The sequence below is a fragment of the Dendropsophus ebraccatus genome, chromosome 4, assembly GCF_027789765.1.
Source record: "Dendropsophus ebraccatus isolate aDenEbr1 chromosome 4, aDenEbr1.pat, whole genome shotgun sequence".
Classification (NCBI taxonomy): Eukaryota; Metazoa; Chordata; class Amphibia; order Anura; family Hylidae; genus Dendropsophus; species Dendropsophus ebraccatus.
Window position 1 is genome coordinate 124,499,041 of NC_091457.1, and position 22,209 is coordinate 124,521,249.

Sequence of the window (22,209 nt, forward strand, 5' to 3'; positions counted from 1 at the left end):
ATGCCAAATGTGGTCCTTTCTATATTACATTTGGCACATTGAAATGACTGGATCCAAAATTTGCCTCACATTATGTGTGAACATCCACCTAGGCTGTGTTCACACTACGTTTTTGCAATCTGTTTTTTCCATCCTTTTTTTGCAAAAAAACAGATGAAAAATGGATGGAAAAAAAGGATGCATGTGTGTGCATCTGCTTTGATCAGTTTTCCATTGAATTTCATTATAAAAAAAAAAAAACTGATCAAAACAGGTCAGTTTTTTTGTAATGGACACAAAAATTAGGTTGACTACCTTTTTGTGTACATTAAAAAAAATGTTTAGATCTGTTTTTTTTTTTATGATGGAATCCAATGGAAAAATGGATCAAAGTGTATGCACACACACATGCATCCGTTTTTTCCATCAATTTTTTTTTGCAAAAAGCGGATGAAAAAAACGGATTGCAAAAACGTAGTGTGAACCCAGCCTTATTAGCTGCAATATCAGAATGGCGCTGTTTTTTTGTTGTTTTGTTTTTTGTTTTTACAATCTAACCCTATACAGAAAGGCATAATCTATTTTCAGCGTCTAGAGAGTAGAAAAAAAAATGTAATTCATCATGACTGAATAATGTAAAATTTAAATTCTATAGCAACAGGCACATATACATAATTTAAAACCCTGAGGATTTGTCTGAATAATAGCAAATAAAATGCCGAATTTACAGATGAAATATGTTGAATAAATTTGTAAAGTTTCTGGGAAATGAAAGTTCCATCTGATTAGAGCTCGGCATGTTTGACTCGATGCATATGTGGTTATAAAAGAAGTCTCTATAGGAAAATCATATAAGCAGAATGGGAGTTGTATAGGGCAGAAAGAGTTGTTCTAGGAGGTTACATTGTATAGTCAGGGCAATAACATGTTTTATTTAACAGGATCTTACTGCTTACTCTCACTTTTTTCCTTATTCCTTATTCATCTTTAAGGCAATATCCTATCTCAGCAGTAACTATTGCACTGGTCATGCTGAGTTTCCTAGTGCAGGATTATAGAACATATGCAAATAGAACTGCCTTTCTAGTAGAACATGGAGTTACGTATCCATGAGCACTTTATGTTCTGCTATATGGTACATGGCCCCCAATAATCAGAAGTATCGACTGATAACAGGCTATGGGAACCATAGTCAGAAGCTATACAAGAAAGGTCTTTTAAAGCTTTTAAAGGGTACTCAGCTGCTGTATGTCCTGCAGGAAGAGGTGTATTCTTTTCAGTTTGACACAGTGCTTTTGCCACCACCTCTGTCCATGTCAGGGATTTTCCAGAGCAGTAGCAAATCCCCATAGAAAACTTCTCCTTCTCTGGACAGTTCCTGACATGGACAGGGGTGGCAGCAGAGAGCACTGTGTTCAACTGAAAATAATACACCACTTCCTGCATGACATACAGCAGCTGATAAGTACTGGAAGACTTAAGATTTTTAAATAAAAGTAATTTACAAATCTCTATAACTTTCTGATACCAGCTTATTTGATTTTTAAATTTTTTTTTTTACTGGAGTACCCCTTTAACGCCAGATGTATAGAACTGTCAAAGTAACTGTGACACATAGACTATGTGGACTGGTTTCCATGCATACTTGAATGATACTGGTCACCATCCTACCATTTTTTTCTTGGGCTGATAATCGTTCCGTGTAATAGAAGACAACGATCAGCCGACATGCACAATGTCAACTGATTGTTGTCTTTCAACAAGCTGAAACGGCAACAATTAGCCTGGCAATGATCTGCTGCCGTCTCTCTGTGCAACAGGAGCGGCAGCAGTAGTCTCCTATGGGCTGCACGGACGATCTGATGATCACCCGGGCAGAAAGCGCTCGCTTGCTCCTTGTTCCCTGCTCACTGTCTCCGCTACAACACGCGGCGGCAGTGAGTGGGTGAGAGCCGGGCTGCCCAGGTGATTGCTAGATTGTGTAGGCAGCCCCATATTATAGAGCAGCGGTCTGCTGCAGCCGCTCCTATTCAGCGGGGCGACGGCAGCATATCATTGCTTTATGAGTCGTTTATCTTTCAACATGTTGAAAGACAAACGACTACAACGATCATCCGACATCGTTCATGTTGGCTGATCTTTGTCTTCTATTACACTTAGCGATTATTGGCTGTAAATGATGGTATTGGCTGAATATAGATGATAATCGCTTTGCGTAATAGGGTCTTAAGAGGTTACAAGTCTCCTCGCCTTGTGATGACAACCCTGGCACTGGCAAGTGATAGACAGGTGCAGGGTCCTGTTATATAGTAATTTTATGCTATGCATCTGATGGGAGAAAGTCTCCTTTGTGTTGGTGTGACCCCATGCTATGTCATGTTCTCCTTTCACGACTGACATATCATTCTGAATTCTCTGCCATTGACAACAAGATGGATGGTCTCACCCATGACCTGTATTTAGTAGTCATGGTTGGGATGATCACTATCTGTAAGGAAAGACCTAATGGCATAGTAATAAAGAATATAATTGCTCACTGTCTCTCACACTGGCAGGCGATGAGTCAGTCCGGTCCATGCCATCTTGCTGTCCGTTCCATGGAAGGATGGTGCGGAGGAGGGTGCCTCATATTTGTTCATGTAATTCAGAAGGGCAGGCTTTATAGAACTGTGCACTACAGAGAAGAATGTTAGCGTTGCCTCCTGTGGTTTCCTTACAAAAGGAGACGAGGATCTCCCAGAAATAGGGATTGTGACAATGAATAGAAAAACAAGGTCCCAATAGGCACAACAGGAGAAGCCGGCAGGGCGGAGAATTACTGATTGTCTAGCAGATGTTTGCTTCCACTGATCTCGCCTTGCTCCGTCTCTTGTCTCTGAGTGATAGAACCGCGGCTTTGATCACTTTTTAGCTCCCCTACAATTCTAACAGGTTCCGCCAATAGAATGTTTTACTATCAAAGTTTCCATCATCCATCATTAGACATATCCCCCACTTTTTGTCTCTGTACAGTATGGTCCTGTGTCATGTGATCATTTTATGGATCAGGATAATCAGTCTAATGACATAACCACAGTGCAAATCACATTACTCCCCAGGATACAGAGCAATGAGCTGGAAGTTCAAGGTCAAGGAGGAGCGAAGATTTCAAAAGATTAAACTGCTTGGCTAAAGTCTTAACCCTTTCTGCTTGGCCCATCAGGGCATTTAGAGTTTGTAGAGGGTTGATCTAAGAGTGGAGTAGAAAGAAGGAAGGAGTGCAGACCTACTCCTATACTGTAATGGCTTAGTATGTAAGGAAGGACTATTCAATTACCATTCAGTTACCATCGTTCTGCTAGAGGCCAGTGTGAATAAAGAAAATGTTACATTTACATTTCTGTCATTACTCAGTAAAGCGTACTGCGCTGCAGGCAGGTTTGTCTTCGAAATTCTGTTGACTCTGATCTCCATATTTGCTGTAAGATAGCTATATGGCACTGTTCTATAATGTCATTGCACATATCAGTCAGCCTCCGCCCAGCTTCCACACATACTCAACATCTAAAGCACAGATTGTAGCACATTACAGTGTCCCTGTCATTTACAAAACATTTGCTCATATCAGACAGACTTGTTAAAGCGACTCTGTACCCACAATCTGACCCCCCCCCCCCAAACCGCTTGTAACTTCGGATAGCTGCTTTTAATCCAAGATCTGTCCTGGGGTCCGTTCGGCAGGGGATGCAGTTATTGTCCTAAAAATAACTTTTAATCCTGCAGCGATGTGTCTAACGGCCGGGGCTTACATTTGTATATGCATTAGGCTGGCACAACCTCTCTGTCCTTCCTCCCCACTCTCGTCATCATTAGGAATACTGCAGGCAGATTGCTTCCTATTCCCCACCTGTGTGTATAATGAACATGGGCTGGATCGTTAATACACCTGTGCAAAGCTCAAACAGCAGTAAATGTTCCTGGATAATTCCTAATGATGAAGAGGGTGGGAAGGAAGGACAGAGAGGTGGTGCCAGCCTAATGCATATACAAATGTAAGCCCCGGCCGTTAGACACAGCGCTGTAGGATTAAAAGTTGTTTTTAGGAGAATAACTGCATCACCTGCCGAACGGACCCAAGGATAGATCTTGGATTAAAAGCAGCTATCCGAAGGTACAAGTGGTTTGGGGGGGACAGATTGTGGGTACAGAGTAACTTTAAAAGTTTTGATTGCTCTGTGTCTGAGAGTTCAGCCCCCGACTCACATCGACTGATGCTTGAACACTCAGACCCTGAGCTATTGAAACTTCTGACATGTCTGTCTCACAAAAAAATCCAACAGCATCCAACACTTTTTCTCCTGTATGTTGTAATGATGACACTTGGGATTGTCAGCTGTGCAGCATATATCCATAATCCACCTCTCTATGTTACCAATGGATGTTTCCTCGTAGTGCTGTGTTTTGTGGTTATGTATGTTTGACGTGTTAAAGGGGTACTCCGGCTTTTTCTTCCACATCAGCAAGTTTCTGAAAGTTATATAGAATTTTTATTTACTTTTGTTTAAAACTCTGAAGTCTTCCCATACTTATCAGCTGCTGTATGTCCTGCAGGAAGTCAGGCCCGGGACAAGGAGTTTTGGTGCCCTAGGCAGAGAAGGCAAATTGCGCCCCCCCCCCCCCCCCCCCGAACCCAGCGTTATCAGAATCGGCGGTCAGTTTCCCTTAAGGCCCTATTCCAAGGAACGATTGTCGGGCCATATTCGGCTGATAATCGTCCTGTGGAATAGTAGGCAACGATCAGACGACATCGTTCATGTCGGCTGATCGTTGCGTCGTTTGTCTTTCAAGCATGTTGAAAAACAAACGACTGATTCTATCATTTTACTGCAACACATACTGTACATGCCTTCACCACTGCAGTGGGATCCGGTGCCTTGCTAAAAAACATTTTTATCACAGGTTGAGAGTGTCAGGGAGGTGGGTCTGTGACAATGTCTGTGCACGCCCTGCTCTATGGCTGCTGCATCTTCAGGTCGTCTCCACTCCTCCAGCTGTCACTTATTCTGGAGGACTTGGCAGCTTGAAGATACAGCAGTGGCCAGAGAGCAGGGCGTGCACAGACATCGTCACAGACCCACCTCCCTGGGATAAAAATGTTTTTTAGCAAGACACGGGATCACACAGCAGCGGGGAAGGTTTGAGACAGCAACTGTATTGCTTCCCACTGTGCCAGTGCTCCCCCTGTGCCCCCATGTAGTAGACAAGCCCTCAACGCACCCCATATAAATTGGTTTGCCAAATATGTGCCCCCATACAGTATAGGAGATCTTCTTTGTGCCTCCATTTAGGTAGGGTTTAGTAGTGGAGGTATTGTGGATAAGGGGTGTAGTAGTACAGGTATAGATGAGAGGTGTAGTAGTGGAGGTATTGTGGATAAGGGGTGTAGTAGTACAGGTATAGATGAGAGGTGTAGTAGTGGAGGTATTGTGGATAAGGGGTGTAGTAGTACAGGTATAGATGAGAAGTGTAGTAGTGGAGGTATAGATAAGGGGTGTAGTAGTGGAGGTAGAGTGGATAAGGGGTGTAGTAGTTCAGGTATAGATAAGGGGTGTAGTAGTAGAGGTAGAGTAGATAAGGGGTGTAGTAGTAGAGGTAGAGTGGATAAGGGGTGTAGTAGTTCAGGTATAGATAAGGGGTGTAGTAGTAGAGGTAGAGTAGATAAGGGGTGTAGTAGTGGAGGTAGAGTGGATAAGGGGTGTAGTAGTTCAGGTATAGATAAGGGGTGTAGTAGTAGAGGTAGAGTAGATAAGGGGTGTAGTAGTAGAGGTAGAGTGGATAAGGGGTGTAGTAGTTCAGGTATAGATAAGGGGTGTAGTAGTACCAGTATGGATGAGTGTTGTGTCAGTACATGCAGGGAGTTGCAGTGTTGTCACAGGCTGACAGCTAACCTGTGACAACACTACAACTCCTTGCATGCACTGACAGCCTATGGCATCACTACAACTCCCAGCATGTACTGGCAACCTGTGGCAACACTACAAACCTGTGGCAACACTACAAATCCCAGCATGCACTGGGATCCTGGGAGTCAGTACATGCTGGGAGTTGTAGTGTTGTCACAGGCTAGCTGTCAGTACATGCTGGGAGTTGTAGTGTTGTCACAGGCAAGCTGTCAGTACATGCTGGGAGTTGTAGTGTTGTCACAGGCTGACAGCTAACCTGTGACAACACTACAACTGCCAGCAAGTACTGGGAGGGATACACACACATACACTCACTCACTCACTCTCACACATACATGCATACATCCACTCTCACACACACATTCCCATGCAGGCACTTACATTTCATGAGGGATCTCCTTCTATCTTCCCAGCACCTGCAGCTCCTCTGTCGTCCTCCTCCCCGGCACTATGCTCTCCCGCCCCTCCCCCTCCTGTCCTGCACAGACAGGAGACTGAAGCCATGAGGTGAGAGCCGGTGAGACCTACAGACTGCTGACAGGGGAGGGAGCACGACCCCAGACTGCATCCTAGTGAGAAGGACAGCTCTGTAAAAGTCTGTTCTTCTCACTAAGCAATGCAGTATACAGCCAGCAGCACCGTCCCCTCTCTGTGAGTCACCTGGCCCCTACAGCACTCCCGTCAATGATGCCCTGGTTACAGTGCAGGGTGGGCTGGCGGGCGAGCAGGGGACAGGATGGATGGGTAAGAAAATTAATTACCCATCCAGACTGCGCCCCCTGTAGTTTTGCGCCCTAGGCCATCGCCTACCCCTGCCTACTCTTTGTCCCGGCCCTGCAGGAAGTGGTGTATTATCTCCGATCTCTGCTGACACCTTTGTCCCTGACAGGAACTGTCCTTGACGGTAAAGGTTTTCTATAGGGATTTGCTACTGCTCTGGACAGTTCCTGTCTCGGACAGTGGTGGCAGCAGAGAGCACTGTGTCAGACTCCAAAGAATACATCACTTCCTGCAGGACATACAGAAGCTGGTAAGTACTGGATATTTTTAAATAGAAGTAAATTCCAAGTTTATAAAACTTTCTAAAACCAGGTGATTTGAAAGAAAAATATTTTCACTGGAGTACCCTTTTAGAAACTTTCCTAATTGACAGGGACATGTCTGTTACAATATGCATGTCTAACAGATGGTTTAGGTGCACCTTGTATTGTCCACCCAACCTGACTACAACTATACTAATATGCCACCTGCCCTTGATGTTTGCCGTACTGAAACTTGCCAGTGCTTACCATTGTGTCTTTTGGCCTGCTGGGCCAGCCATTACCCACACTGGGACCACTCCCAAAGATAGCAACTTAGTAACCCCCTGCAGAAAAAGAGACTTGGAAAAGCTATCATATGCAGGATTGTGGGGTGCCAATAGGTTGCTATAGCACCCAAAAGAATAACAATTGCTCCAAGTCTACCAATCGAAAATACACTCTGCATTTTTGCAATCTGATTTTTTTACCCCTTTTATGCAAAAAATGGGATGAAAAAAAAGTATATTTGTGTGCATCCGTTTTGATCAGTTTTTTTTAATTATAAAAAAATCCATTATAAAAAAAAGGATCAAAATGCATCAGTTTTTTTAGCGTACACAAAAATGTGGTCAACTGCGTTTTTGTGTATGCTAAAAAAATGAATGAATTTTGATCTTTTTTTTTTAACAATGGATCAAACAGATGCACAATTATGCAACAGTTTTTGCAGTCGTTTTATGCATAAGGTGGGGTTCACACTACTTTTTTTTTTAGTTTTTACAAAAAACAGATGTAAAAAACAGGTGAAAAACAAAAGGAAAAACTGATGCATTTGTGCATTTTTCCAATGATTTCCAATATTAGAAAAAAGGACCAAAATGACAAAATTTATGTATACATTACAAAAATCGGATGTGTTTTCATCCTTTTTCTATAATGGAAGTCGATGGAAAACTGATAAAAACAGACACACACGAATGCATCAGTTTTTTCCCTTTGTTTTTCATCTGTTTTTTTTTTTTTTTAAATGGATGAAAAAAACGGATTGCAAAAATGTAGTGAACCCGGCCTAAAACTGATGAAAAAAAAAAACAGACTGTAAAAATGCAGTGTGGCCCTAACCTAAAGGTGTTTTTTACTTAACATAGTAACATAGTATGATCAGTAGCGAAAGTAGTAAAAAAAAAAAAAAAATCTTACATTTTAAATTGTGGTAAATGTAAGACCCACAGAATACAGTTATGATGTCATTTACTGTACATTATATGGTGAATACGATAAGGCTGGATTCACACGCTGTAACTGTGCGGCTGTATTTTTTATGCGGCTGTAAATGTGCGGGTGAAACTACTGCCGTGGGAAAAAATAGACATGCGGCTCAAAACATACGGTCATTTACTTGGAAATCTGGTTCAACTAAAAATAACAAATAAAATGTTAAGAAAGTGATGCAAACACCTCTGGATGCATCTGGGAAAGCAGGGAACACAGTTTACATGAATTGCTATTACCGGGGTTTGCGATCCTCTGCACTATAGCCGATGTCTCTCATGGTTAATATATTGAATTAATAAAACACATTTTCTGTCTAATAAAGTCCCTTTTATTGTTCAATAATTAAATGTAAACGATTCCATCATTTTGCAATTAAATATACTGTTAAAATAAATATATATATATAAATAAATGTATATTTATATATATATTTATTTTTTGACAGTATATTGAATTGCACAATGATGGATTCGTTAGAATTAAATTATTGAACAAAGAAACTGTATTTATTTAAACGAAAATGTGTTTTCTTAATTAAATATTAATTAGTACAGGAAGCTCTATAAGCCGGTAATTCATATTCCCGGCAATAGAGCATTCTGTACTAATCATCACTTTACTTTACTCAAAACATCAAATGTTTCTTCTAATTATGTTGTGACAATAACATTATTAGAAGAAACATTTAGAATTATATGTGCGCTCAGCTGATTGGCTGATCGGCTCAGCGCACATATAATGAGCCGGTCCGCAGTACAGTGACTGCTGCGGACCAGCGAAGAGGACACATCGGGGTGAGTATAGAGCTCTCCCCACCCCCTCCCCAGCACTGCACCCCTCCCAGCAAGGAAGGGGGGTCAGTTAACCCCTTCCTTGCTGGGATGGGTACAGTCTGACATCAGTCTGGCCCCCCGGGGGTTAAGGGGGATGCAATACATCCTCCCTTAACCCCTTGCGGGTCAGACTGTAAGCAGCGATCTGTAAAGATGCTGCATACTGTAAGGAGCACAACACCGCTCACAATGATGGGTGTTGTGCTCCTGTTTGTGTTTTTTTTGTGTGTTTCTCCCTTTTTGTTTTTCAGATATCGGTATCCTGGGGATTACGTCGGATTCCATGGACTACGTCGATGACCAGCGGTTGTTCTTTGAATTTTTTAAATAAAATGGTCAATGAGGGGTGTGGGGGTGTTTTTATTTGAATAAAAAATTTTTTAAACTTGTGTCTTGTCTTTATTTCTTTACTTTTTAGACTTAGTAGTGGAAGCCGTCTAATAGACGGAATCCATTACTAAGTTGGGGCCTAGTGTTAGCCGGTATAAAATGGCTAACACTAACCCCCTATTATTACCCCAGTACCCAATGCCACCAGGGGTACTGGGAAGAGCCGGGTGCCAGTGGTCCCGGAGCGTCAAAATTGGCGCTCCTGGACCGGGCGGCAGCAGGCTGGTAATATTTAGGCTGGGGAGGGCCTAAACCAATGGCTCTTCCCACCCTGGTGTTACCAGGCTGCTGTCGTTTGGTTTTTAACCCGGCTGGTTATAAAAGTAGGGGGGACCCTATGCGTTTTTTTTAAAAATAAATAAATAAATAATAAAAAAAAAACGCATAGGGTCCCCCCTATTTTTATAACCAGCCGGGTTAAAAACCAAACGACAGCAGCCTGGTAACACCAGGGTGGGAAGAGCCATTGGTTTAGGCCCTCCCCAGCCTAAATCTTACCAGCCTGCTGCCGCCCGGTCCAGGAGCGCCAATTTTGACGCTCCGGGACCACTGGCACCCGGCTCTTCCCAGTACCCCTGGTGGCATTGGGTACTGGGGTAATAATAGGGGGTTAGTGTTAGCCATTTTATACCGGCTAACACTAGGCCCCAACTTAGTAATGGATTCCGTCTATTAGACGGCTTCCACTACTAAGTCTAAAAAGTAAAGAAATAAAGACAAGACACAAGTTTAAAAATTTTTTTATTCAAATAAAAACACCCCCACACCCCTCATTGACCATTTTATTTAAAAAATTCAAAGAACAACCGCTGGTCATCGACGTAGTCCATGGAATCCGACGTAATCCCCAGGATACCGATATCTGAAAAACAAAAAGGGAGAAACACACAAAAAAAACACAAACAGGAGCACAACACCCATCATTGTGAGCGGTGTTGTGCTCCTTACAGTATGCAGCATCTTTACAGATCGCTGCTTACAGTCTGACCCCCAAGGGGTTAAGGGAGGATGTATTGCATCCCCCTTAACCCCCGGGGGGCCAGACTGATGTCAGACTGCACCCATCCCAGCAAGGAAGGGGTTAACTGACCCCCCCTTCCTTGCTGGGAGGGGTGCAGTGCCAGGGAGGGGGTGGGGAGAGCTCTATACTCACCCCGATGTGTCCTCTTCGCTGGTCCGCAGCACAATGAAGTCACTGTACTGCGGACCCGCTCATTATATGTGCGCTCAGCCGAACAGCCAATCAGCTGAGCGCACATATAATTCTAAATGTTTCTTCTAATAATATTATTGTCATAACATAATTAGAAGAAACATTTGATGTTTTCATTAAAGTAAAGTGATGATTAGTACAGAATGCTCTATTGCCGGCATATGAATTCACGGCTTATAGAGCTTCCTGTACTAATTAATATTTAATGAATAAAACACATTTTCTTGGAAATAAATTCAGTTTCGTTGGTCAATAATTTAATTCTAACGAATCCATCATTGTGCAATTCAATATACTGTCAAAAAATAAATATATAGATAAATATACATTTATTTATATATCTATTTTTTTTAACAGTATATTTAATTGCAAAATGATGGATTCGTTAGAAATAAATTATTGATCAACGAAAGTGTCTTGATTACAAATAAAATGTCTTTGATTAATTTAATATATTAACTATTAGAGGCATCGGCATTCGGCATCATTGCCGGCTATTTTTGAAGTACTCCGTACGGACCGCCTGTCAATCCACGGCCGCATGTCCAGCCGCAAACAATGGTCTTGTTCATTTTTTACGGGTCCGTTTACGATAGGGCCGTAGATTCAGAGATAGTGTGCACTGTGCAGCCGCATATCCTATACTTCCCAGCATACACACGAACCATCAAAAATACCGCCGCACAATTACAGCCGCACATACAGCCGCACTCTTACAACGTGTGAACCGAGCCTAAAAATGAATCACAAAAAGATGCCAAAATTGTTATTCACTTCCCGCCAATCCCCAAAAATAAATACATTATATTATATGTAGCTCAAATTGTTGCCATTAAGAAATACAACTTGTCTCCTAATAAAACTAGTCCTCGTACAGCTACATCGACAGAAAAGTAAAAAAAAAGTTATTGCCTTCAAACCGTGGAGATAAAAAAAGGAAGAAAAAAAAGTTGCTGCGTCATTAAGTACCAAACTAGGCAACGTCCTTAAGGGGATAAACGTCTCTTAGGAAAGTGATAAAATGCAATGTTGTGATTCATTGAGCTGTCAGCAATCTAGCAGGACTGAAAGTCCAACCCACTTGTCAATCAAAACTAATTCATTTTACAGCATAGAAGCTTGTGCCAGTAGCAAATGATAGCTGGATCTTGTGTATTGTTGAAGGTGATGATTAGCACATAGAAAGTTTCCACAGCTCTAGACAGGGGTTTGGCTACATTAGCCGGCTGGAAAGAATTCAGCATTGCTGTAATTTACCGCTGTGATAGAGGGAGGGGGGCTGGCTCCTCGAATACCTTGAGAAAGAAAATTGCACATTAAATTGCAGAGACTTATAGGAGTGTTTAACAACTCCTTTTGCACCTTGAGATTAAATATTATTGGTCTATTAACCCTTAATATACTTAGCCCTTTGTGTTTTGCCCATCATCTGAATAACAATAATTATTCTGTACTGCTGAAACTTCGGACAAAATCCAGCTATTGACGAAATTAGCCAGATTACTGTTACTCCTCTAAATTGGAGAATTTCGGTAAACGCACCTTTTTTTCCCTACAGAGTTTAATTTGTTGCAAGTGCAAAACGTTGAAATCTCTGAAGTGCGAAATGAGATTTCATTTATTCCAGAAAGAAACCTTTTACGTAGAAAATGACAAAACTCCTTCTGCTTTTTTTTTTTTTTTTTTTTTTTACCGTAGACTTTGTAATTATGTTCCTAAGAAAATCCCATTATAAAGTGTTTACTTTTATGGTAATTAAAGGGGTAGTGTTTGGAACATGGGCGTGCCTTTACTTAAAGGGACGGTGTTCTGTACAGGTTAGGTGAGGTTAAGACCTCTGTAATTATTATGTGTAATAATGCGGGAGGACACAGTGATAGGGCAGGGTCTGCTGGTAACTGTAGTTAAATTCGCTCAACAGCAGAGAGGTCATAGATGTCACTAGTGGCTAGAGTGGACAGATAAAGATGTATCATCCGGCGTACTGTTTAATTTCGACGTAAAGTGCCGATATGCGAATGATTTTATGCGCAAATGGCCGATTTGCGAATAAAATATTCGCATATCGGCACTTTACGCCAGGTACGCCGGGGGGGGGGGGGGGGAGGGGGTGTGGAGGGGGCGGAATGGGGGGCGCGGACTCAGAGTCCGCGCGATTTATCATTTTTTCAACTAAAAGATACGCCGAAAACCTACTCCACCTTTCTGTCCGCCTCTACATAAATCTCCGTAGCGCCGGAGATGCGGGGACATTTATAAGTCCGGCGTAAAAAACGCCAGACTTAATAAATGTCCCCCTAAGTGAGTCAAACTGTAAAGAGAGGGGCTATTGGGGGGGGTAGTTACATAGTTAGTATGGTTAAAAAAAAACACACATTCATCCAAGGAGGGGATGGATGAGGGGAAGAAGGGGGTGGATGATGGATAGGTTCAATACATATGCATTGATGTTATTTTGTTCTAAGAACTTGTCTCCCCCTGTAGTGAAGCCCTCTACTGTTGTTGCTGTGACCAGATCCTGGGGTAGACTGTTCCACAGATTCACTGTTCTTATGGTAAAGAAGGCTTGTCGCCTCCGGAGATTGAACCCTTTTTTTCTTCAGGCGGAGGCAGTGCCCCCTTGGCCTTTGAGGGGGTTTTACCTGGAACATCTTTTCCCCATATTTCTTTTAGGGGCCATTTATATATTTAAAGGAGACCTGTCACCCCCTGTGCCGGGGTGACAGGCTCCTGACCCCCAGTTAGATCCCCTTATATGTACCTCATCCCGCCAAGTCCCGCTGCCGGAGCCGCTCCCGGGACAGAGATATCACGGTCAGAAGCCGGCGCGCGCTCTGGAGAGAGGTCGGGCGTCCATAGAGAATGAATGGAGCCGTGCGCCCATGCGTTCATTCTCTATGGACGCCGGACCTCTCTTCAGAGCGCGCGTGCCGGCTTCTGACCGGGATATCTCCGTCCCGGGACCGGCTCCAGCAGCGGGACTCGGTGGGATGAAGTACGTATAAGGGGATCTAACTGGGAGTCGGGAGCCTGTCACCCCGTCACGGGGGGTGACAGGTCCTCTTTAAATAAATGAATCATATCTCCCCTTAAACGTCTCTTCTCCAGGCTAAACAAATTTAATTCTTTTAATCTGTCCTCATAACTATGATGCTCCGTTCTCCTTATTAGTTTAGTTGCCCGTCTTTGTACCCTCTCCAGCGCTAGGACGTCCTTTTTATGAATCGGGTTCCAAAACTGGACAGCATACTCCAGATGGGGCCGCACCAAAGCTTTATAGAGCGGTAATATTATATCCCTGTCCCGTGACTCCATGCCTGATTTAATGCATGACAATATCCTGCTGGCCTTAGAAGCAGCTGACTGACATTGTGTGCTGTTCTGTAGTCTATTATCTACAAGTACACCCAGATCCTTCTCCATCAGCGACTCTCCCAGAGTAACTCCCCCCAGGACATATGATGTGCGCGGGTTATTAGTACCCAGGTGCATAACTTTACATTTATCCACAATGAACCTCATTTGGCAAGTAATGGTGTTTTTTTGCATTTCTGTATCAAAAAGTTGTAAGCAGGATAGTAAGTAAATGGTCACCATCTGCCAATATATGGTAATATACAAAAGTGCAATTCAGCAATATTTCAGTGTTTAATCAAGGCTATTGATCTGCACATGAGCATAATACTTGTGTTGTCATATATTTTCTCTGTGATAAATCATTGCATCAATGACTTGTGCCAGAATTATCCTTCAGGGTACATTGACCCATACGGGATCTGCAGTGGAGATAAGGCTACGTCTTCATAGTCTGTGTCTACTGTTTGCTGTTGGATACGTTTCACATGGGCAGAATACAGGGGCATTTTTGCAGCTGCATTACCGCCAAAAGTCCGTCAGAGTAATCAGACCTCTGGCCAGGCTGTAATATATATGTGACCATGTTACGTCAATGTAAAAATGGCCTAAGGCTGCATCACATCCCATTATACCACTCCATAGCTGGTATACATATTAAACCTGACACTTATTAGGTAACACGTGAATAATGTATAAGAGTTGTAAATTGTAAAATCAATTTAAAGGAGCTGCAGTCTTAACAATTCAGCTCCATTCACTTTATTGGAACAGAATTGCAAAAACACACCCAAGCTGAGGACATGAGTGGTGATTCTTTTGTAATCAACTGTTGTCAGAAAGTTATATACACTTGTAATTTACTTCTGTTTAAAAATCTCAAGTCTTCCAGTACTTATCAACTGCTGTATGTACTGCAGGAAGTGGTGTATTCTTTCATTCTGACAAAGTGCTCTCTGCTGCCACCTCTGTCGGTGACAGGAACTGTCCAGAAAAGTAGCAAGTCTCCATAGATAACCTCTCCTGCATTGGAAAGTTCCTGACACAGTCAGAGATGGCAGCAGAGAGCACTGTGTTATGCTGGTAAAATTACACCACTTCCTGCAGGACATCCAGTAGCTCATAAGCACTGGAAGACTAGAGATTTTTTTTAAATAGAAGTAAATTACAAATCTATATAACTTTCTGACCAGTTGAAAGAAAACATTTTTTTTTAAATGGATGCAAAAAATTGAAGTATCACACAAATCAGCATTTATTTTTTTTGTGAACTTGTTTTCCTCACTGTAATATTAGAAAAAATGAATATTGCTTAAAGGGGTTTTATCACCAATGCACACGGTAGGTGATGGGTATGTGATCGCAAGTTGCTTGACTGCCAGGACCGTCAGTGATCTCCAGAGCAGCAGTTCTCAATGACCCCTTTACTGTGCTTTCTTGGCCAACACTCAATTCACTGATATGGGACTGATGGAGATTGCCAAAACAATCTCTGTCCCACAGCAATAGAACAGTGGTCATGCAAGCGTACAATCATTCTATTCTGAGCGATCCCCATTTTTGAGATTGCTGGAGGTGGTGGTGGAATTGACCCTAGTGATCACATATTTGTAGAAAACCCTTAAAGGTAAACTATCAGCAGGTTAGACGAATCTAACCTGCTGATAGCTCCCTGTTGCGTACTGGGCACTGAGGATGAAGGGAACTTTCTTACCTTCTCTGCACCATTCCTGTGCAGTCTGTAGTCTGTACTGTAATGGCTAAGGCCGTTTGGAGCACTGGGGGCAGGGCTACCGCCTACAGAGGGCCGATCTGCCCCCGGCCAACCTGGCCATTTTAATTACTATGAGTGGAGCTGGCCGGATCAGTGCTCTTGGGTGGTAGCCCCACCCCTAGTGTTCCAGACGTTCCTTACAGTGCCAAGGATGAAGGTAAGACACATACCTTCATCATTAGCGCAATAGGGATCCATCAGCAGGTTAGACACGTTTAATGTGCTCATAGTTCCCTTTTAAATGATAACAATGTATGAGTTCATATGGTGCATACATTTTTTCAACTGGATCTCTTGCTAGCTATTGCTAAAAATATCATTTTATTTACCTGTAGACAGACAGATACGAGATAACCACTTCAGAAATATCTTCACATACCGCTGATGGATCAATGTAATACTGGCTCACAATCCGACCAAGCTACAATCCCATCTAAAAATAGTCACAAGTCAGAACCCTCATCTATTCTAGACGTAAAGACTTTTGTTCCTCACAAGAGAACATCTAATACAAGAAATCAGCTCCAAATGCACATTCTGCCTGGGTCACCACCTATCTGTGCCCCTCATTCCGAGCCATCTGAATGAGTTTATAAGGGAGGATTTGTCGCTTTTGCTCTATAAACTGTAGACTTTTATCTCACTTTTATGTTTTATGGGGAAATTTCGGGAGACAGCTGTAATTCAGAACCTCATAAAAAAGAATAAATCATTTACTTTAATCAACATTTATCTCCCAATTCTCTTTGGTTGGAAAACGTACACATGTCTTCTGTTATGCCTGTGGTACATAATTCATTAAAGTCTGAATCTGTTCAAAACTCAATTCAAATAAAATTCAATAGGCAGAATTAAAATCAAGTAAAGGGCACATGGAATTATTAGCAACACACAATGGAGAGTATAGGGATGCGATAAGACCCAACCCCAAAGCCGCAGAGGACCCAACAATGCAATGCAGAAGGAATGACAATGGTAATTCTATTTTAAGGGATTTTTCCAGGAATAGACAGTGATGATCTGTCCATAACATTAGAGGTTTGACCCATGGGAATCCTAAGATCTGCAGAAGAGTAGGGCTGAAATGCTACGATGGCAAAAATGAGGAGTATAAAGGCGACCATATACTGCAGAATAAAATTAGTGAAAGTGGATGATTTCAACCAAAATAATTGTTTGATGGATGAACTTTAAAGTGATTTTGTCTCCCCCCCCCCCCCCCTCCCACACACACACTCTATGTGTGGTTCTCTGCACCATCCAGAAGCTTAGAGGCTACACATTTGATACTGTATATGCCTGTATAAAACTTTGCTGTGTCTTCTTTCTGCTCCTAAATAACTTCATTTCAACAGGTAACAGTGTCACCTGGGTGGGGCTTCATGGCAGTTGGGCACTCTCCACAGCTGCTGGGAGATGGGGCCCAATTGGCATGTAGCCCCGCCCAGGTGACACTGTTAACTGATGAAATGAGTCGAGAGAGATGATTTATGTTAGTTTGAGGTAGTTTGCTTTTACGCAATAAATGGGTTGTCCAGCCTTCAAAGCCAATTTATCAAATCAGAGAATTCTGATGTAACAGAGGAGCCCAGACAACCACCACCACTATAAGCTATAGCTCTAAGGACCACCTCTTACTCAGGAGGATGAAACATATCTGTGCATTATACAGACAGCCCATTGATTTGAATAGGCACATGATCATTATTTATGGCTATGAGAGAGGCATGTGGTAGTGTGTGTCTTTCCCCACTCATTCTCCAGATCTGATCCCGATCTTTTTTTTTATATGTACGCCTTAAATAGGAACTGTGTAATTCTTCATTTGCCCTGTAGAGGAGCTGCAGGGAATAAGAACACTTGTTGGCAGCAGCACCCTGTGATCAGCTTTCATCAGGGATACTCTTTCACCTAATGGGATTGCCCAATGCAGTCAACCCCTATTTTTTTCATTATTCCTCCTGCCATATAGTAGACAGCACATTTGTTGAAAATAACTATAAAGAATGTAAATACGGTTATGTACATCTGTCAATAAGTTTACGTGTGCTTATATGTGACTCCCACACTATATAGTGAATAGGTAAATGAACCCATGAATATGTCACCCTTGCCCTTTTTGCCCATTCTCTGCTTGATTATAGCTGGACTTGTTACGGCTTTCAATGATTGGACTGAACAATGTAGCCAAAAAAGTCAGAACAATTTTGGAAATTTGTGAGACTAGACGTATATTAGTAATATTGACTTTTAATTTTTCTCAATTGATTCTGCAGGAAACTTGTTAATGCTATCATGATCCTACTGACATTTGTTGTTCTGTTACATATATATCTGACGGTCTTCTACAGAGATTTCACTTCTGTTCTTAATTACTAGCACCCGTTGACTTTTGCATGAATTATTTATTGTAAGAAGCTTATGAATTTTTAAGTAATATTCTTGCTGTGGACTATAAAATCAAACCACATTTACCTGCTAAAGTCTTTCCTGAATCAAAGAGACATAATAGTATTATTATTTGGGTATTGTTTACACCTACTGCTTTATTCTATATTGTGTAGAGGGCCATATTTGCAGCTTACACTGCCTCAGACATTAGGCCTGGATATTTCCTCAAAATTACAATTACACTGATCAGTTATTACTATGATTCACTTGTTTCTGAGTAGTTGTAATGATAATCGGCCATTAATAACAAAGTGGATGAATGACAAATCTATAGTTTATCTTCAGATTTGAGTAAACTTCCAGCGTGCTCGGGTTAGTCCCAACCCTAAAAACCTGAGAATGCTCAAAGTTTTCTCAATTCCGTTTATTGTCCATTGTCATGGTAAAATAAATCATATCAGTGGCATGGAGATGCTGCCTAATGCGCTCTTGCACTCTACAGAAAACTATAGGGTACAACATGCTGTACCAGAAACATCTGTACCAGTACATCTGGAATATGTGTATTTACATGGACATTCGGTTAGAACTCAAATAACATTAAGAACAGTAACTAAATATTACTCCAGAATAACACCACCATACTGTGACTGGTAACAACTCCATACCATAACAGAATAGCATTGCCATACTGTGACTGGATAACACCACCATACTCTGTGACTAGTAACAACTCCATACCATAACAGAATAACATTGCCATATTGTGACTGGATAAAACCACCATACTCTGTGACTAGTAACAACTCCATACCATAACAGAATAACATTGCCATATTGTGACTGGATAAAACCACCATACTGTGACTGGTAACAACTCCATACCATAACAGAATAGCATTGCCATACTGTGACTGGATAACACCACCATACTCTGTGACTGGTAACAACTCCATACCATAACAGAATAGCATTGCCATACTGTGAATGGATAACACCACCATACTCTGTGACTAGTAACAACTCCATACCATAACAGAATAACATTGCCATATTGTGACTGGATAACACCACCATACTGTGACTGGATTACACCACCATAGAGTGAGCGGATAACATCACCATACCATGGCTGGATAACACCACCATACCGAGCCAGTCTGCTCCTTCTAACAATAATCAATGGAGCGGATAGGATCGGCACAATGGGGGTGGGACAATGCTCCTAACTGTACTCTAGGCCATGTATTCAACTACTAACTGCACAGGAACGGTGCAAAGGAGGAAGGTAAGACACATACCTTCCTCCTCAGCACCCTGTGCACATTAGGGGGCTATCAGTAAGTTATATTAGTCTAAGCTGCTAATATTTCCCCTTTAAGTCCCAAACTAGCTGCAGCAGTAGGGGTTTTAGCACTCAGACCTCCAATGACTGGATCCTACGACCAGGTATTTTTAATTATTATTTTTTTTTATCACTGTCCTTTAAGGGAAGTATAATTTAGATGCTGCTTAGCACTATATGGAATCATGTCTAAAATGCAAACAAGGAGAATTTACCTTATTTATTACCCCGGCTCTGTTTTATCTACTTGGCTGCTCCATCCTAGAACTCCTTGATGTTGGTGTAATGTGTCTTCTTCATACCTTGTTATGATAATTGTCTTTTCTTTATGGTCAGACCCCAGATGAGAAGATCTGCAGCAGTCCTACCAGTTTACCTGTGGCTGTATATGATAGACATTGACAGATAAGATGTCCTCAGCAATATCATCCACTGCTTTAGCTGAGTGATGCACATTATTGCACTAATTGATTGATTGCCTTTTAATTAGAAAATTTCTAAATTAGTAGCAGCCAGTGACCCTGGGGGCCCGGGACCGACAACCATGATGAGGATTAAACGTCTCATGAAATGATTACTGCACTGTTTAAATTTAGACCCAGAGAAAAAGCCCATGGGAAAACAATGTTACTCTATTAAGAGGGATTTATTTACCTGGAGCCAATATGGCTGCAAACACACTTTAATAAATATGACTTTATAGCAGCTTGTGTCTGCTGGTCTCCCGGATCTTCATTCATCAGTAAATGTTTAGATGTTTGTAGGTCATAATTACAGTGCTAATATTGTTCGTTAAAAAAAAAAAAACACTACTCCGCACAAGCTACATTTTTTTTTACACAAACTGTAAGGGGCTTCAGCAAAGCTGATGGGAACTCTGCAGTCCCCTCCATTTGCTACAATTTACTGCAGCAACCTGTATACATTTTAGTGGAAATCGAAAGATGGACATACCACATCAATAACTAACGGCCAAAACGATCAATCCCTCCTTTCCCGCCAAGAGCTCTGGCTGCAACTTATATCTCTGAGAACAAATGGGTCAAGCAGTGATTTTTCATCACGCCTCACCCCATAAACATTGTAACTTTATTGGCCATAGACGCCTGATTTGCAGTGGATTTGGCCATCAGATAATGTGTGTAGAGATAAACGGCAACCAGAGCTCTAACAGCGAGAGCCAAATGTTATTGTGTATGGGGAGGACGGGAGCCAGATGGGAGAGATAACTGATGGCCAAACAGTATTGAAGGTGTATGGCCACCTTTAGTAACCCCCCATAGTGTCATACATGACTTTCCATGACAATTGGGACATATTCGATTCTGACTTAAATATTGAAGTTTCACTCATCTAAAAAATTCATTAAGTTTAAATTACTCTGTGGTAATGGAAAGGGACATACCTGTTACACACCTAATATAAGGGTTGATGCATGACACAGAAAATAAAGAACATAAAAGAGAATAGTCATGCAATGCTCGTTGTACAAAATGCAGTGTATCCATTCAGCCCATGATGTTTCTTTACGAGAGTGTAAAATAGGTTTCAGGGTGCGACGACTAAAACCGGCAGTGTGATATATAATATGTGTTTTCCTTACGACAAATTAAGATCTTTCTAGATATAAGGATTAAATAGATAAGTGTCTGCAAGATAGTAGTGTACACAATGTAAGTGATATAACATTATAGTATCTGAATGTCCTGTAGATTAGGCTGAAACATCATGTTATAATTGTTCTTTCTGTTCTCACAGTTGGACAACCCTGATGAACAAGCCGCCCAGATAAGACGTGAACTAGATGGCCGTCTTCAAATGGCAGATCAAATTGCCCGGGTAAGACATCTTTTTTATTTTACCCTTTGTCCATAGAAAAACCCCATACATTTTTCGAAACAGGCCTAGCCTGATGAGAAGGCTGAGCCACATGGGATGAATGGATATTGTAATTGCTTGTTGTATTTAGAATGTAGAGAAATTAGGGTCATGGGCCTCAATTAGAACAACACAAGCCTCAATTATAAGTCTCCTCAATGCCCCTCGTAATTGTAAGCTGTTGCTTTATGAAAGATGGTTTTTAGGGGACAGAACAGAGGTGAAACAAACAGCAATGTTAGTGGCAAATAACAGATCATAGCCTTAAAGTTTTGACAAGATCCCTAAATGTATGGCATCCCTTGAAATTGGGCAGAAAGTAGTCAAAAAGGACATGTCAAAAGTTTTGATTGGTCAGGGTCTACGAGAAAAGCTCTTAGTAGTGCATTTTATTTCCTAACATGCACCGATCTCCATTCAGGTAGCCCCATTATAAGTCTCGGGGGCTACTGGATGAAGATGATTGACAGTGATGCACAGTACTTCTCACCTTCTACTGATTGGTGAGGGTCTCAAAACTTATGACATGTCCATGTTTATAGGTACCCATTGAAATCTGTTTGTTATTCTTCAAATCAATTACAGTGAAGCCTTGGATTAAGAGCATAATACGTTCCAGGACCGTGCTTGTAATCCAAATCCACTATTAAAAGCAAAGCAAATTTTCCCAAAAGAAATCATAGAAATGCAGACAATTGGTTCCACACCCCAAAAATAATGATTTATTATTCTGAATAACATGTAAAACACATGAAATAAACATTCAGAAACAGCAGAAAATGTGATATTATAAGTTACTGTACAGTAATGGAG

The 22,209-nt window shown here is 41.6% G+C and overlaps 1 protein-coding gene across 13 annotated transcripts in view; it reads left to right on the forward strand.

Annotated features, from left to right (window-relative positions):
• The window catches only part of CADPS (calcium dependent secretion activator), a 372,569-nt gene that overhangs the window by 128,176 nt on the left and 222,184 nt on the right, over window positions 1-22,209 (forward strand). For all 13 annotated transcript variants that reach the window (XM_069966947.1, XM_069966958.1, XM_069966959.1 and 10 more), the window contains one exon: window positions 21,277-21,357. In XM_069966947.1, coding sequence (XP_069823048.1) covers window positions 21,277-21,357 — 81 coding nt within the window. The remainder of the gene's footprint in view (window positions 1-21,276; window positions 21,358-22,209) is intronic.